At 39.8% G+C, this 13,222-nt stretch overlaps 1 protein-coding gene across 1 annotated transcript in view; it reads right to left on the reverse strand.

Annotated features, from left to right (window-relative positions):
- TTC13 (tetratricopeptide repeat domain 13) overlaps positions 1 to 13,222 on the reverse strand; it is a 182,176-nt gene that overhangs the window by 80,134 nt on the left and 88,820 nt on the right. Inside the window, 2 exon segments of the mRNA XM_030194686.1 lie at positions 4,128 to 4,284; positions 11,544 to 11,718. Coding sequence (XP_030050546.1) covers positions 4,128 to 4,284; positions 11,544 to 11,718 — 332 coding nt within the window.

Below are 13,222 nucleotides of genomic sequence, written 5' to 3' on the forward strand. Positions count from 1 at the left end.
GTGCAGCATTTAGAGAATTAGGAGAAATGTGAATGATACATTTGATCATATACAATTACTTGAGTAACTGGCTCCTATTGGCTAGGAGGGGTTATGCTTGGTTTGTCTGAATCATTTTTACATGATAGACAGTTATCAGTCCAGCATGGTGGTGAAGCATCTGGGTGGAAGACCTTGTAATATACAGTATCACAGGGGTCTGCATTAAAATAAGTTTTGTTTTACCTTTGTTACTACTGATCAAGCTTTTGAACTCTTGAACTCTGTCAGTGTCTTATAAAAATTATGTAGATGATATCCAGATTATTCTTCCTCTGCAGAAAGGGTTAGATGTTTTTGCCTTGTGAACTGTATCATGACATGTTTTCCTTTTCACAATGGATGGTGCAATATAAATTACCTTTAACTTTGTCAAAGACTGAAGTGTAACAGGTGCATAAAACAGCTCCTAGTCCTATCAGTCTCTTTTCATAAAGAGAAAGTGGGGTTTCCTTTTGTCCTTCTTCTGTAGTAAAGAATATCGGAGAATAAGCACACTTTATTGAAGGACCTGACATGGGCCAGGTTTCAGCAATATACTTGCGTTAGGGGTAAAAAATGTCAATAGTGCAGTAAAAACAAATTATTCCACTCAGTTAAAATGACTGAGCCAACCCACCTTGCGCTACTACTGAAAAAGGTGTGAGCAAAATCTAAATAAAATAAATAAATAATATATCGATGTTATCACATCCAAGTGACTTCGATTTGTAAAAACCACATATGCAAATCGAATGACATAGCTTGACAGCAACTTCTGCTCGATCAGTCCTTGGTATATACATCACATTGCAGTCTTTGCTCCGTTTCCTCTAATCTGTTGATGTTCTCCCTCCCCCCCCTCGCCTTCGTGTATGCAGGCTAGACAACACAAGGAATATGGCCTTTTATATCGTGGCCCCTAGACTGTGGAATATATTGTCTGTTGAAGTGAGGGCAGAAATGACGTTCGCTGTTTTTAGAAGTTGTTAAAAGTATTATTTACCAGAGCCTATTCAGAATTTAATTGTAGTGATGCTATTTTTATCGAAATTGTGATTCACCAATTTGTTTTAGATTTAGTTTTTGTTATATAATATATTAAAGTATTGGGTTGTTACTTGTACAACACACTAAATGGTTATTAACCAATTGTGGGGTTAATAAATGTGTTATTAAATAAAGGTGGGACAGATTATACCATTGTACTCATAAGAGAAAGAAGAAAATAAGAATGGATCAATGAGGCAAAACACAGATGATGGAGTGTGAGGGAGGGTGAATACATGGTTTGATGAGGAGTAAATGGAAGGAGAGAGGTGAAGGAGAAACATGGAGGCATAGAGATTAAGTGTGGGATGATGGAATGGTAAGAGTAGGTATGTAGGAATGAGAAAAGAGGGAGAAGAAAGGAGCAAAAGAATTAGAGGGGCAACAGAAAAGAAGACACTAGGGAGATGCATGGAATAATGGACTTGAGGGAAGTATAAGACGACAGGAAGGGTAGAAAGTTCAGAAAGGAGCAGTGATGGATTAAAAATCAGAATAAAAGGAATGAACTGGAGAACAGCAGTAGCAGAGACTGAAAGAGGCCTCTTTAAGATGGAAGAAAACAAGCTGTGATAAGAAAAAGGAAAATGAGATAAAGTGTAAAAGTTTAATGGTTGAATAGTTAAAAACAAACAAAAAAAAAATTTTAAACATAGGAAAACTGAAATAGGGAAAGAAAATTTGACCTAAAATAATGCAGACACATAAGCAGATGAGAAATATTACTTTCAACACTTCAAATTGGTTACATGTTTAATAAAAGGTTTCCTATTTGCATCTAGAAATACACATACTTTCCATATGCCACAGATATTTGTATTCCTTGACAAAGAATCTGTTCCTTAACTGCTACAGAAGATCAAGGGCATTGTTCATATTACAAATAGCAATGTCAAGAAATCCAATTATCAAGTATCTATTGGTATGCAACCAAGAATCAAAATCACATCATTATCTTCATTGCTCGAGTCACATGCAGTTTACTACATAACAACAAATTGAATATTTCTTAATGAGATGATGCCCCTTATAAGGCTGACAGTTGATAATCACAGAACCTAAAATGGGATTTCCTTCCTCTGGTAAACTGAAGTCTCATGGCACACTTTGACAGTGCAATTTTTCAACTCATTGTGTGGTAGCAAAATACAAGGTACTTCTACTATGTGTATTTTGATAGCTAATTTTCAAAGACAAACTATGTGGACAGTGTCTGAAAATCAGCAAGTGTAAAGTATGACATTAAATGTGCTACTATTTGTGTTGCTGAGGTGGGGCAGGGTGAAAGAGTAAGCTCTCCTAAAAATTGAAGTACAGTAATGCACATACTTTTCCGCCACTAGAGCTAAAATAGAAATGGCTATATTCACCCTCCCTCCAACACACTGTGGCTGGTCATTACAGCTATAGTCCTTGGCTATAGCTATGAACCAGGGTTTCTCCTGGAACTCTGCAAACACGGGCTCTTTGACTAACAATGACCATGAGCGCTCGCCTATATGGGCTATAGACACTGCTGCTGGAGTATCACTAGCTCCTGCTGACCTACAAAAGTTGGCAAACGTGAAATTAGGAAAAAAAGCAAAAAACCCACAGATCTTCCACAAGATTAAAGCTGCCCTGATTGCAGATTGGTGCTTTTGGCAATCATTACCCTATGTAGGGTAATAATTTGAAGGCAGGGATCACTATATAGGGGTATTAACTATTGCCTTGGGTTAACAATTATTACTTTATGGCAATGGTTCTCAACCCAATCCTCACAACACAACTAGTCAGTCAAGGTTTTCAGGATACCCATAATGAATATGCATGAGATAAATATGCATATACTACCTCCATTATATGCAAATCTCTCTTATGCATATTTACTGTGGATATCCAGAAAATCTAACTGGTTTGGTATGTAGAGGAATGATCCTGGGGTAGGGATCGTTGTCCATAACTGGGTAATAAATGCCCTGAGGAAAAGTAGTATTCCAACAGTCATTACCCTGGGGCAATCATCAGTACAACCAGGATAATGATCATTACCCTGGACATTTACTACCTTAAATATCAGACCTTGTAATAAGATGGCATTATATGACCCATGTTCTTTGCAGACTGCTACTTAGCAGTGTTTCCACATGGTTATATTAGCCATTAGGCCTAGTCAGTGTTCCCAAACATGTATCAAGTCAGCATCTAGTGTCACCAAAAACATTTTTGGATAAATTATCTGTTTGCAAATGGCTGTTTTCTATTTATCCCAATATAAAAGCTATTCAGTTAATAACTACATAAACAAGGAAATCTGTGAATATTTCTTGATGCCTAGGTTCTTTCTTTGGAAAGATACTGTATATGGTTAGGACTATTAACCAATGATGGGACAGCTCTGTGCACACTTAAATACATCAGAATGTGCTCTCAACCTCCCTGAGCTTACAACTATCTTTGTTTTAATCTTTAAAGTTCGTTTATGTGACATTTTGCGATGTTTCAATTTTACGCTATATATAACCAGAACACTAACCAAGGGAAAGGCACCTCAATGAACACACAAATTACTCTGATTTATCTGAGATTTCAACTGAACTGGTTTTCCCTTTGAGACCTTAGTGTTACTGTTTGTCAATGGAACCTAAGTGTGGAAGCGTGTGTAACAATGAAGAATAGGGAGAATAATTTTTGAATGTATTCCTGCAGGTAAACGGGAGCATACCTACAGGAAAATTCAGTTAAAAAATTCCCACATTAACAAGTGAAAGTATGAGCACTCTTCGCTGTATGCATACTTTTACTTGCCTGAAGGAGGCACTGGGAGGAGTAAGACCAAAGGAAGCAAAGCATGTAGAGGTCTTTTAGTGAGAGGCATTTGCAATCATATGTTCTACAGATAGAGATGTATTACTGCATTTTCAAAGGGTATTCCCATATGAGTTTTTCTTCAACGAGTGTGAAGCCTGGCAGGTATAAAGTACCTGTGGAACTGCAAGCTCCACAAGATTTCAAAAATGTCCTCAGTTTCCAGTTTCTGAAATAATTTAAAATTTGTGTGAAAAATTCCAGCTCACTTTATATGTGGTTGTAATCCTGGCTGTTCTTCATAATCTTCTATAAGGAAGGGGAGGGATTTGGCCCAGTGGTCTTTAAAGTCTCCAGGAAGATGAAGATCTATGCTATATTCTGCAACAGGGGTGTCAAGGTGTGCATGTAAGTATCTCGAGTACTCTGTCAAACAAACAAAAAGAAGGAATCAAATATTACTAAGCAAAGATTTAAGTGTAAACTTTAAAATGGTAAGCTGCTTAAAATACCTTTTTGTAAAAGCAGGATATGTTCATTTTATCTCTGCATTATAATTTACAATTCACAATTACTGATATCCAGATCCAAATCACTTTTTTGTTCGTAGAGGGTCATTCACCATATTTGAGGTTGAGGAAAAAAACTGTTATTTGGGAGAGTTGACTACGAAATGTTTTCAAACTTTAAGCTGAGGCTGTGTGGAACAATAGCTGAGATGGTAACCCTGCTTACCTGTAACAGGGCTTCTATGTAGACAGCAGAGAAATGAGATTATAATTTCTGGTGACATCATTCAATGAAGCCAGGGTGCCTGGCACCCTTCTGCAGCTTGAACTTTTTTTTTTCTTTTTTAACTCACCAAGATTCATGTTTCCCCCTTAGCAGCCTATCAGAATTCATTCTACTTATTTCACTGGCCAGATTAGATACAGTCCTCCTCCCTCACCTCACAGAGCAGACTTGTCAGCAAATTTTCATTGTTAGCTAATGGAATTTTCACAGTATGTTGAGTTTATATCACTGATATTTTTACTTTCAATTTTATAGCTCTCTGTGACCCTCTGCAATGGCAGTGCTGCCAATAATTCCTCCCTCAGCCACATCTACCCTACTAGGCTTGGTTTTGGCCTTCTTGAGGGAAGGATCAGAGGGTTCTGCCGAGTCCTCAGGAGTAGTTTCTCTTTCAGTATTAGTAATACTTCTCAAAATGCACAGTTCCCAGCATCAAGACCATAGCCCCACCCCCACTCAATCTTCCTCAGCACTATGCCCTCCTACTACTCAAAAAGCGGCTTCCAAAGGTGCTTCCCTTTCTCCAGAAACGAGGAGAGAAGCTGAAGCAAAATATGATACTTTATTTAATCAATTTATTTATTGGAATTTAGCTCACACCTTTTCAGAAGTAGCTTAAGGTTAGTTACATTTAGAGTTGAGTGATTTGCCCAAGATCACTACGACCTATAGGATTTGAACTGGACTTCCATGGTTGCCAGCCCAGTGCTCTAACCACTAGGCTATTCCTTCACTCCTTATCTTTGGGAAGATTACACTGTGAAGTAAAGCAAACCAACCACAGCAACAACAACAACAAAAACATCATAGTGCCTCTCAAACTGCTTCTCATGCAGGCATATCTCCTAACAGATAGATGATGCAGGCCTTACAATGCTTGTTCTTTCATCCCAATCTTCTGGCAGCTACACTGCTGACAACCAACTAGTCTAGTCAGTTTTAATCCAGCTCATGAGGTTTGTTCAGGACATTGCTACCACATTCCACGAAAATCTTACTACTACTTCAGCCTCCATTACCTTACCTCAACCTCAAAGACTTAGTCTCAGTCAATTACGTTTGAAGTTTCTCTACCTCCTCATTCTCCAATTCTATCCCTGGGGAACTGGTCGCCAGATCTCTCCCTTTCTTCTCATCAAGGGAACATTCTGGCCTCCCCCAAGTCTCACTTTTTCCCCAATAACTAGGACCAGTAAAAACAATCTTTCTCAGTCCACATCAGTCACCACTGCAACATGAACCTGCCACTACAGAAGAGTATACAGATGATTATTCCTATCCAAAGTTTTTGCAAAAGATCTCCAAATCCCTTTCTCTTTCTTCCAATCACATTCCAAGTACCAAAAAAGATTTTCAGTCTATTCTAAAATCGTATGGTACACCCGATTATTGTATTATCAGTGCATCAAGTTCAACATTATCTATTTCTAAAAAGATTGTCTCATAAGGTCAAGTATGCAGTTTCTCAAATAAAAAGTATTGTTCTGACCCATAAAAATTGAATTGTGGGGGGCAAGATGGCGGCTGAGTAACAAGCTAGGAAGGCTGCTCCATTCTTACTTGCTCGTAACTCCCTTTTTCTTTGTTACCGGACATTTCTAAAACATGCCTAAACGGAGAGGTAAATCGCGAGGAGGACCCGCTACCCCCCATTTACCTGGAGCTGTGACTATGGAGCGCTTCCTTCTTCCGGGCACACCGACGGGGTCTGGTTCGCTGCTTGAGGGTTTGGGGAGAGGTCTCCCGCTCCCTCAACTTGAACAAGAAACATCCTTCAGCCCCGAGATGAGGATCCCTCCTCCTATGCCGGCTGCGGCGTTGAACTCAGTCCGGAGACTTCCAGAGGCGCAGGACGCGACGGGGTCTCCTGGAGCGGGTGCTGGGTCGACGCCTGAAACGCCGATGAATCCTGCTGTGCAAACAGCAGAGGTGGGGGGAGGAGAAGCAGCCTCTAAGGAAGAACACGGAGCAGTGGCAGCTCAACCAGCTTTTTCTTCGTTTCTTACCTTGGATACTCCAAATAGATCACTTTTGCCTGAAAAACCTCAACAAATTTCCTTGGATAACATTTGGGAAGCACTTGTAAGTTTAGAAACTTTATTTATACAAAAGTTTTCTCAATTAGATAAGAAATTTAACTGTGATAATGAAAAGATTCTTGAAATAGATAAGAAAGTGACGTCTTTGGGCAAAGAGGTGGAAATTAATTCTTCAGCAATAAAAAATTCTCAGCAAATTCAATTGAATTTAATTAAAGAAAACTTGTATCTTCAAAACAGAGTGGAAATACTAGAGAATTATTAACGCTCAAATGCTCTTAGACTGATAAATTTTCCTAAGCAGATTGCCATCTCTCCATTGATAACCTTCAAACAGTACTTAACAGAAGTTCTAAAAATTCCAGAAAAATCACATCCACCAATTTCAAAGATTTTCTATGTAGAATCATTTCGGAAGAAAGAACTATTACAAAAAGAAGATGCAAATGTTCAATCTTTGGACTTAAATTTGACTCAAATTATTGAGGGAGACAATGTGGGTCTGACAACTGCAACACTCAAAGTGATTTTCATACTTCAACCGGATAGAGACTGGATACTTAAACAATTTTTTCTTAATAAAAGACCAGGTTTCCTTAATTGTAATATTAGAATGTACCCGGATGTCTCTAGAACTACCCAGAAAAAAAGACAGGAATTTCTTAAATTGAGACCAAAAGTAATGTAACTTGGTGCATTATTTTGGCTGAACTTTCCTTGCAAATGTGTGATAAAAATAAATTCAATTAAGTATGTATTTTTTGAGGCAAGTCAACTGAATTCCTTTTTAGAAGTAAAGCTGGGAGACCTGCCTCAGCCATTACCAGAGACAATAGTAACATCAACCCCATAGATAGTTTATATTGTCTGGATAGCTTAAACCGGCCACCATGATTTGATTTTAGAAGTTGGCTTCTGAAATTTACAGATTTTCCTAAAAATGTGGAAACCCCCTGTTAATTGTGGACTATAGATGAGTAATGGATCTTTTTCCCTATTTTCTGAATTGCCTTAAAGTTTATGTTTTGATAATCTTTGTTTTAAGATACTAAATCATCTTTATCTGTATTCAAGATGTTCTTGATGTAATTAAAAATATAAATAAATAAATAAATAAATAAATAAAGTATTGTTCTGTAGTCAAAGAGCTTTCTCCCCCAACCAAGACCTAATCTCAATACTCCAGATGTCAACAATCCTGCTCCAAGTGGCTATACCAGTGGTTCCCAAACCTGGTCCTGAAGACGCCTCAGTCAGTCAGGTTTTCAGTATATCCACAATAAATATTCATGAGATAGATTTACATGCAGTAGAGGCACTGCATGCAAATCTCTCTCGTGAATATTAATTATGGGTATCCTGAAAACCCGACTGGCTGGGGGTCCCTCCAAGACCAGGTTTGGGAACCACTGGCGGCCTATACCATTATTAATACTTTCAGTAGTTCTACCCAAGAAGATACCAACCTTATCAAAGAATCTCCACTCAGCAACCTCTCATAATTATCCATGACAGTGTCCAAGTGAATGTAATTATCTATACTAACTTCCACTCTGACACTGAAATTAACTTTTTTGCTACCCACTAGTGAAAGGTAGAATACAGTTCTTTTTCAAGGCACAGCAAGCAGTAACTACAGATTGATGGGTTCTCAACATAGTAAAACAAGAGTACAGACCAAGTTTCTCCATGACGCCACCTAGTACGGTCCTTCAAAGACTCCTTACCACCGTACCATTTTACAGAAGAGAAAGCATGCTGACATATGCCTTGCTTGTCTACAGAAGAAGTCAATGATCAGAAGTACAGAATTAAGCATTTGAGGCGGTAGGGACAGGCAGCAGACTCCCCAGCAGGATTTTCTTTCGAGGGTTTTATAACCACAAAATGATGTCCTTGAAGGCATCTCTTTCAGACAGTTTACAGCAGGGAGCCCAGGAGGGAGAATGATAGCTCTCTAATTTGGCAGGAAAGCCCCCACTGCTCACAGTTACCAAGGCCTTTTAATTGGCAGGCAGACAGCTCTCTCCTGTTTTGCCACTCACATGTTTCAGCCTCTTCTTGCTGGACAGTTGTGGGACTCCCACCTGCCAAGCTCACAGAATCCACTTCCCAGTCTCTCTTTCCCTACACCCCCCATCCCCGTGCTTACGTTTGTCGTTCATTAGCAAACAAGTCTATGCATATAGACAGAGATGGACTGATCCTGGTAATATTATCTGAAGTAAATCATGCCTAAAAATGGCATCCACCTAGCATCAGCATTTAAGATATGCTCCCAAGGACACTGGCCCCTTTCTTGCTATGACTGGCAAATTCAAAAATACTGTATTCGCTTTAATAATCTCCCTCTCCCCTCCCCCCACCTTCAGGGCCAAAAAACCTTTTAAAATTTAACATCCCAATTTTTATTCCCTCAATAATCATCCATGCCCAACCACAACATGTAAGAAATGTCCGGTTATCATGGGTGGATGGAGGGTAGGGAAGAGAAATTTATTTGTTTGTTGCATTTGTATCCCACATTTTCCCACCTTTTTGCAGGCTCAATGTGGCTTACAATGTTCCGTCATGGCATTCGCCATAGCAGTGTAAAAGATACAAGTGGTATTACATAAAGAACACGGATTACATAATAGAATTAGGCAATCAGGTATAGACAGATAACATTCGGAATATCAGGTAAATGGTGATGCGCTACAGTTCCTATTGTGGAACGTTGTGGTATGCCTTGTTTTAGAAATATGTCTTCAGTGACCTGCAAAAGTTGATTGGGTCGTAGATTGTTTTTAGGTCAAGTGGTAATGCATTCCACAACTGCGTACTCATGTAGGAAAAGCTGGACGCATGTATTAATCTGTATTTTAGTATTCTACAGCTAGGGAAGTGAAGATTCAGGAAAGTGCATGCTGATCTATTAGCGTTCCTGAGTGGCAAGTCAATAAGGTCTGACATGTAGGCCGGGGCATCTCCGTGAATGATTATATGAACCAGAGTGCAGACCTAGAACGCAACACGCTCTTTAAGTGGAAGCCAGTGTAGTCTCTCTCTTAGGGGTTACAGAAATGCCTCTGTACTCCTTTAGTCCTTTTTGTCCGCACCTGTGTCGAGTAGTTCTCCTCACAGCACTTCAGGGATTTTTTCCCCCCCTCAGCTGACTGCTTCCTCTTCAGTCCCTCACGCCTCCCCTCAACCCTAAGCACAGGAGACTGCAGGAAAATTTAAAACAAATATTACTTCTGATTAGCAAGCCACAATCTTTCCCTTAGCGGCCGGAGGGGGGGCGGGCACTGGAAGCAAGGCCTACAGAATCAAGACCATTGTTCCACCCCCACCACCTCTTCTGATCCTGCTCTTCTTCCACCCGGCACAACTACAGGGATAGCAGTGATTTACTGAGCAAACATAATGCAGGTAAACAGAAAGGAACAAAGAAGCAATGTTCTTCAAAGCCTGCTCAGTCAGCTGTAAGTAAACATAGTAACATTATAGGTGACAGCAGAAAAAGACCTGTACGGTCCATCCAGTCTGCCCAACAAGATAAACTCATATGTGCTACTTTATATGTATACCTGACTCTGGAATTCATTGCCAAACAAATCCACAGTGACCCTGTCAGTAATGCTACTGTGAAGTCAGCCTCTAAAGCTTTCCTGAAACACAGAACTCCCCCTCCTCTTTTGAGGGAATCCCCCTCCCACATAGGAGAAATCCAGACAGGATAACAATATAAACATGCCATTCCTTAGCCCAGCAGAGCAATTTATCTCTTGTTATTTCTGCTCAAAGTGATGCAAATTTAACATTAATACAACTCCTCAAGTGCTTTGTCTAAGACAGCCCAGCAATTTTACAAGCTTCAGAGATTCCTCCATTTCCAGAGTAACAGTCTGTTCTCACATAGCAAACCCAAATACAAATGAATCTGTCTAGTCGCTGCCTATTGTTTCACTCATTTATTTCAATAATTAAAAATTCTTGAACACTTAAGAAGTCTGTTGGCTCTGTCTTGTGCCACCAATTTCAGGCTTCCTAAAAAACTGAAGTGCTTTCAATAATAGCCCACCCTAGACTTCAGAAAACCCAGTTTTTCTAATAATAGCCCAGGCGATTATTAGAGAGAATATGGTATTTACATATAAAAACTAAAGCTGTGTACAATACCAACTAAATCACATAATACACTTAAATCATGCATGAAAAAAGCTTTTATTTGGTAACGCAGAAGAGGCTCTTGTCCACTTTAACCATGCTGAGTGGTCCAGCTACTGATAGCAAGAACACTCATGTATTCAGTCTGAAAACTTTCCCAGGAAAAGAATGCATTCACATTTTATACTTGCTCACTTGTAAAACTACATGCATGCTTTTGAAAATTCAAAAGTATAAACATAATTCTAAACTTTGCCTTAATCCCACTCCCAGGAACAGCTCCCCCTACAGCAGATTAAAGTATGTGCAAAATGTACTACACATTACATCTAACTATATAGAGGGCAGGCAATTTTTATAACACCCATTTTGGTGTCTAACCCTGATTTAGCTATGGAAGCAGCTTTAGAAAGACCACATGCAAATTGGTGAATTAAGAGTTTGTTAATCTAAGGGGATTAATCATCTTGCTATAGCAGTAAGAAATGCCTCCAAACATAAGATGAGCATATGCAATGAAAATGCAAATATACTTATTCATCCACCTAACTACTTGTATCTTTAAGTGCAAGGATAGGGATAAGACTGCAAAAATAATACATTAAATTGGATCTAAATAAATATGCCACTAGCAGAAAAATAACTGTTTTCACTTAAGATCATATGTGTAAATTCTTTAACTGAGAAGTTGTAACTTACCTCTGAGATATTTTACTTTCAAATACTCTGGGCTTGCTTTCTGACCCGGAAGTGGATCATTTAACATAACTTTTGTCTGTGCTTTTATTCCTTCATAAAACTGCCCCATTGACACATGATCAAGTCCTTTCATGTACTGGCATGCTTCGTTGTATGGCTCTAACTGAAGACACCTCTAAAATAAAGTATGGAACACAGAATAAACCCAAAAATTCAGCACAGACACCTCTAAAACCAATGTGTTGTAATGCAAATATATGTTGGGGTAATTTTATAATATAATGCTGACAAAAGGTGGCCCCCTCACCTCCCAAAGACAACCCAGATGCCATTATAAAATAGATTTCTAATAACCCCAACAGCACATAAATGCTCTTACACAAATTTATACCTGTTATGAGACCGATGTAAATGCATACATCAGTGGTTCCCAAACTTTCTCATGTCATGGTGCCCCTAGGCTACACATTTCCTCTCAAGTCTCCCGCCTTCCACCTGTCACTGCCACCGATGTTATTGAGTCCTACCTTCCATCCAGCTTCAGCCCCACCTTCTCTTCCTCTTCCATCCTGCTTCTGCCCACCTTCCCTCCTCTTTCCATCCAGCTTCTGCCCACCTTGTTTCTTCCCTTCCATCCGGCTTATACCCAACTCTCTCCCCTTTCCATCCAGCTTCTGCCGATCTTCTCTCCCTCCTCTATCCAGCCAGCTTCTGCTCATCTTCTGACCAGCAGCAGTGGCAAAGCAACCTTAAAAGTGCCTCCCCACCAACCTTAATAGGGAACCAAGCTTTTTGTTCTGGGCTGCTGAATGCAGGGTGGTTTGTTATGCTGTGGCTCCAGCTCTCAACAGCAGTCTAATGCAGCGGTTCCCAAAGACCATGGTTAGACTGCTACTGAGAGATAGAGCCACAGCATAACAAACCACCCTACAACCCGGAACAAGAAGGTTAGTTCCTTATTAAGGTGGTGGTGGTGGAGGAAGACTTTTAAGAGGAACACCACAGACAAGCTTGTTTTGCCAATGCTGTACATCATCTAGAAAAGCAGTAGCAGCAGCTTGGGTGGAGGTGGAAGGGAGCTGCAGAAAATATGCTGTGGAGTCCTGGGGTGCCGCAGCACAGTCTGGGAACCACTGGCATACATGGACTCTATCCATATATGAAAGCATTTTATAAAGTGTGCGTGTACTTTGGAACTCCACCACTTTTCTACCCAAAGGATACCCTTAGGAACATCTATGCGTAGTCTACATAGAAGAACACATGTTCTTTTTTGCACCAGCATTTGGAGGGGTGAGGAAGAGATCTGATGGGGTATCTGGGGGGTGGTCTACTTGGGCCCCCATGGTATTTTTCATGAGGTCAGGGGGAGAGGGTTGGGAAGTGTAAAGTAGCCACTAGCAGATCTGTAAGGTCAGTAGGGCGAGGATTCCAGTGGGACTCATTGGACTACTAGGGACAGGTTTTGTGGTGTCGGGTGGTCACGAGGGTCGGAAGGAAGGTAATGTGCTCTTTTTTTCTGACATTGCATGCTTTTTAATGCAAAGTTAATTACTATGCAATTAGTCTACCACATTGGGAGTAAGCATTTTATTTGTAACTCACTTTGGATGATAACTGTAAAGCATGATACAAAGTTAAACAAATAAAATGACAAACCTTTCCTAACTTCTGTACAA

The sequence above is a fragment of the Microcaecilia unicolor genome, chromosome 3, assembly GCF_901765095.1.
Source record: "Microcaecilia unicolor chromosome 3, aMicUni1.1, whole genome shotgun sequence".
Classification (NCBI taxonomy): Eukaryota; Metazoa; Chordata; class Amphibia; order Gymnophiona; family Siphonopidae; genus Microcaecilia; species Microcaecilia unicolor.